This window comes from Nematolebias whitei, chromosome 1, assembly GCF_014905685.2.
Source record: "Nematolebias whitei isolate Nwh7 chromosome 1, NemWhi1, whole genome shotgun sequence".
NCBI classification, from domain to species: Eukaryota; Metazoa; Chordata; class Actinopteri; order Cyprinodontiformes; family Rivulidae; genus Nematolebias; species Nematolebias whitei.
Genome location: NC_056498.1, coordinates 29,833,754 through 29,839,050, shown reverse-complemented (window position 1 = coordinate 29,839,050; position 5,297 = coordinate 29,833,754). Strand labels below are relative to the sequence as shown.

Sequence of the window (5,297 nt, the reverse complement as noted above, 5' to 3'; positions counted from 1 at the left end):
TATATATATATATATATATACACATACACATACACATACATATCTCTGCTTGAGCAATTCTTTAAACATTTTTTGTGACATTTTGCGCCAAAGAAATACTCTAAAGTGTCCAAAAATTATACTTAAGTGTCAAATTTTAAATAATGTCGAGTATTGATTATGTTTAATGTATCAAAGTTTGCATTTTTGTATTGTGACAACCTATGATTGTACTGTTAAAATATTAGACATTGGACAGGAACACAAAAGTTGAAGCAGATTTGAGACTACACCCCCTTAGCCTGGTTCCATTACTAGTTAAGTTCTGCCCCCTCTGAGAAAACAAAACAGAATTTATTATAAAACTATAAATACAGTAGACTTTCACTTATCGCAGGGGTTACGTTCCAGACACCCCAGCGATAAGCAAAAATCCGCAAAGTATGGAAGTTATATTTATTTTAGTATTTCTAGATAAATTTCCACTTTTTCTGAAGCTGTCTGTTGCTCGCCCACCTGTTATGTCTCTCTGGGACACGATGGGGAAAGACAGACCCTACCCTGCCCCCTACTTCTCTTTCTCTGCTGTCATAGATAGCCTTGGAAAGAGAAAGGAGGGGGCGGGGGTCTGTCACCTGAGTGAGCCGCACTCAGCCACTGTTTTTTTTTTTTTTTTACTGATCTGAACTGATCTGTTCATCCCTGCTCTCTGAACAGTAGCAATAGGGAAAGACAGATCCTACCCCCTCCTTTCTCTTTCTGAGGCTGTCTGTCATAGCAGAAAAGGAGAAAGGAAGGGGGCGGGGAGTGAGGTCCGTCTTTCCCCATTGGCTCTGCTGTGACAGACTGCCTCAGAAAGAGAAAGGAGGGGGCAAAGTGGGGTCTGCCTTTCCCTATTGCCAATCGTGTGTCGTGTACAATCTTGCGTTGAAAACTTTCTAAACAGTGAGTCCTCGAAAGTCGAACCACGAAGTATTGAGGACTACTGTACAACCAAGTTTTTTAAAGGTGTTGACTCATTGAGTTGGGTTCTTACATTACTGTTCGGTTCAAACATTTCTTTTTCTAACACCTTCAGCTGTAATTAGATTTCGTGCTTAAAAGAAAAGTCACGTGACACCATGACTGTGTGTGAGGGTGGGGCTTAAAGCTCAAACATCCTTAGTGCTCAGACTCTGGTTACAAAAATAAAATATGGCTGTGAAACTGAACCTCATGGCCTCAGTTTAAAAAAAGCAATAGCAGACATAGACACTCTATCCATCATACTTGTGTTGATGAGACAACCCTGCTACCCAACCCTCATACACTCATCCATGCTCTATATGCTGTTGCACCTTTGCTTGAGCTTTAGGATGGCTCTCTGGGCGGATGAGGGCTCCGCAGGCCACAATGTTGAAGCTGAGGCCCCCCAGAATGAGCAGGGCCCCTCGCCAGGCATACGTCTCCACCAATAGCTGGAAGAGGGGGTTAAAGGCGAAGGAAGACAGGCCGATGCTGGAGAAGCCCAGTCCTAAAGCCAGAGCACGCCGACGGGTGAAGTTAGCCATGACGGTGGCCACCATCGGAGTAAAAACCAGCCCCCACCCAAAACCTAGAGGTCGGAGGAAGCAAAGGGTACAATAAGGTTGGACACATCTCTGGTCTAGTTACACAGCTAACTGATTAACTGCAAAAGTTATGTTTTTCTTAAATATTCACCTCAGAAGACACATCTGAACTCAGTTAAGAGGAGGTCGATAAAACAGAGAAGTCACCATGAGACACTTCAAACTCGGCCCATAATCTCCAGACAAATATTTCAAGAATTGTCTTTCAGTTTATTTTGAGCCTTGATAAAGTGAAAAAAAACAACCATTTATAAATGTGCCCTATTTATTTTTACTGTAACTTCACAAACGTTGACGCATCAAACGTAAAGAACAAAAATGTCTCAACCATTTTTTAACAGAGCAGTGATCAGTTTTGTTTAATAATCTTTGTTCTTTCCGTTTTATTGTGAGTTTAGGCACTTGGGGATTTTCAGACGAGTTTGGGTTTGATCACAGCAGATCTCCTCAGTTGTCCTCTTTTCCAGCTCCTTATACCACCTGAACGATGCTAGTAATCAAACCAAGTTCAAGTCAACTTTATTGTCATTTGCATCACATGTGGTACATGAGGTGGAATGAAATTATGTACACAGGGTCTCAGTTACACCCAAAAATAGCAAAATATAAGTATAAAAAGAAACAGTAAATAAGGATCTAAAGTATTCACTAAGAAATATGCTAAACAAATGCTAAAATGTATGCTAAAAGCTCTAAGATATACACTAAACACTAATAATGTAAAACAATATAGCGTAACAGCAGCCCGAACATGAGTCTGTGGTGAGAAGATGGGTATGAATGAATACAGCTGCATGAGATAATCAGCAGCATGAGATCAACAGCATGAGATCAGCAGCATGGATAATCAGCAGCATGAGATCAGCAGCATTGGTTAATCAGCAGCAGGAGATCAGCAGTATGAGATAATCAGCAGCATGGATAATCAGCAGCAGCAGCATGAGATCAGCAGCATGGATAATCAGCAGCATGAGACCAGCAGCATTGGTTAATCAGCAGCAGGAGATCAGCAGTATGAGATAATCAGCAGCATGGATAATCATCAGCAGCAGCAAGGATAATCAGCAGCATGAGATCAGCAGCATGGATAATCAGCAGCATGTGATCAACAACATGAGATAATCAGCAGCATGGATAATCAGCAGCACAGATGTCACAGATCACCAATTAAAGAGGCATTACAGTGATTTTTTTACATGTATTTTTTAACAGTGATTATCCCGATTAGATATTCATGAGTCCAACAGCTTCAGGGTAGAAGCTGTTCCTCAGTCTAGTGGTATCACACTTCTGCCTGTATCAGCACATCTGCTGTCACTTTCTCATCAAGCCTCCTTGTTGTCCGACAGGTCGTTTGATCCGTTTGGCAGTTTCTATTAACATTTGTGTGTCTTGACTCATGGTGTGCTACTTTTGGATGCCTTCCAGTTTAAATATTTAACTCTCATGTTGCCTTTGGGTCAAAATGACCCACGATTGACCCAATGGTAACAAGAGGGTTAAGTTTGGGTTTTGATTAACTTGCCTCTTGTTTACGACACATCCCCATTTTACCTGAGATTGCTCCCATGGTGAGGTACAGATGGACAAGACAAGTGGCCTGGGAGGCAAGAACGAGGCCGAGCCCGGAAAGGAAGCCGCCTATCATCACTACCATCCTGGGGTTGTATGCGTTACAAAGTGCTGCACCCAGTGGACCTGCAAAACAAACAAGTTTTCAGAAATCATTCATTTTTAGTTCCTGACTATATTCTAAATATTTTTCACTTTTGGATGAATGTCAAAAATGTGCATCAAAAAACACTGAAGCCATCTTTACTCATTTCACTCGTTCATTTACACACATTGTTCTGAAATACTTGTTGGGAGGATTGAATAGTGAGCAAAAGTCTTAGTCAAATCATAAATGATCACTTAAACAATCCAACAAACAAAAACGTGTTTAACTGGCAGCCTTGTTTCCATTTAAACCAGGTGTCTCAAACTCGCGGCCCGGGGGCCAATTTGCGGCCCACAGACCGATCTTTTGTGGCCCCCTACCTGAAATCAAAGCTTGGTGTTACTGCGGCTCGCGCGTTTTTTCCTCATGTAACCTGCATTTAATATGATGACTTTTATTGTTGCGGGCCCACTTCCTGTGTTGCCCCCAAACTATTTTTTTTTTTTTTTTAAGCCACGGGTCACGCTTACTTCCTCCTCGATCTCCACTGTTGCTGTGGTGTGCTCCGTTCCTGTGTCTCCCAAACAAATTGATGTACTTCAAAATCTACATTTGCAAACTCCATTATATGGCGTGTGTGTTGTCATCTTGTAGCAGCATTGTTTCATGTTTAAAACAACCGTGCGATTGGTCACTGAGGCGTTGTTTTTAACAGAGTTGCTGTCGCCGCTAATTCAGAACTCCATTGGGATTCTGCTATTAATAGCCACCGGGCCGCACATCGAGGCCAAGTACTCCTCACTCCGTTGTAGAGGTAAACAGTTATTTTTGGATATATAATGGAAGCCGAATTGTGGAAAAAGGTCTGATATATGCACACAATTGTTGTTTGATGCATTAGTTATATTTTTTGTGCGTTATGTTACTTTTTATAACGACGCTAAAACGGTAATGAAGTTTTGTATGCTGGTAAAATCAACTGAATAGAATGTAGCTATTCATATCCTGATGCATGCTCAATAATCCAGGTAGAAAAATCAAAAAAAGTCAGGTCCTCTGGATGGGTTAAAAAAAAAAGTAAATTGTAGAAACGTTACGTCTTTCATTTGAAAGACTAACAGTCCGAGGAGCTGTATTCAGCTCAGTCTTATAAATAACACCTTCTCATAATGGATCAACCAGTTTGTTGTTGACATTCAAAACTAGCTGTTCACATGATGGAGAACCATCAGCCTAACAATGCTCGTTAGTACCCTATAGCTGCTTGCTATTCACAGGGGGCTGAGTGATATTAGCAATAACAGCATTGTAATTTTTAATTGCAATTTTTTTTTTTTTGTGGAATACTTGATGCGTCCCAGCCTCGCCCAGACTCTACCTCCAGCGCCCCCCAGGTAAGTCGAGTTTGAGACCCCTCATTTAAGTATTTTGAATCTCTTTTAGCAGCAATCCTCATTTCTAAATTTAAAGCTTTTGAAACCAGCGACTCACTGAAGAACTGCTGCGCCGCCAGGCCGATGGACGAGATCCAGGAGATGGCCTGAGCGCTCTCCTCGAAGTACTGGACGAACTCCACGAAGAAGATCCCCAAGCTGCGCATCAGGCCGAAGACGAGGCTGGTGCTGATGAACATGGCAGCGACCAGCACCCAGCCCCAGCCTCCATCCGGACCTTCGACTTCATCGCTCCGGCTCCTGGGTCTCAGCTTAGAACTGGTCATGCTTGTTACAGAGCTACATGAAAATAAAAATAAAAATAGTACAGATGAGCTAGTTGTGTTGGAGGTAAAGGGTCTTTGAGAAAGAGCTTCATGCAGCATACGTCTCGTCTTTGCAGTTGTTAAAACGGTAATGATTAACCTCCAACAAGCCAATAAGCTCCGTCTGTGTCGAACGTATCGAGTTGCTTAACAATTTAACCCTTATTCACCTCATGTAGGTGAAAGGTGAGAGAGTTGCAGCAGTGACCCCTGATGAGACTTTACTGATAACTTTTTATACAAGATGATTCTGTTCAGTACGTCTTACAACCCAACTAGACTCCTCAAC

The 5,297-nt window shown here is 42.0% G+C and overlaps 1 protein-coding gene across 1 annotated transcript in view; it reads right to left on the bottom strand.

The window, feature by feature from the left end:
* slc16a13 (solute carrier family 16 member 13) overlaps positions 1 to 4,969 on the bottom strand; it is an 8,920-nt gene extending 3,951 nt beyond the window's left edge. The window contains exons 1-3 of the mRNA XM_037674287.1: positions 4,741 to 4,969; positions 3,144 to 3,287; positions 1,317 to 1,573 (exon numbers count right to left, since the gene is read on the bottom strand). Coding sequence (XP_037530215.1) covers positions 1,317 to 1,573; positions 3,144 to 3,287; positions 4,741 to 4,969 — 630 coding nt within the window. The remainder of the gene's footprint in view (positions 1 to 1,316; positions 1,574 to 3,143; positions 3,288 to 4,740) is intronic.
* Positions 4,970 to 5,297: the final 328 nt, after the last annotated feature.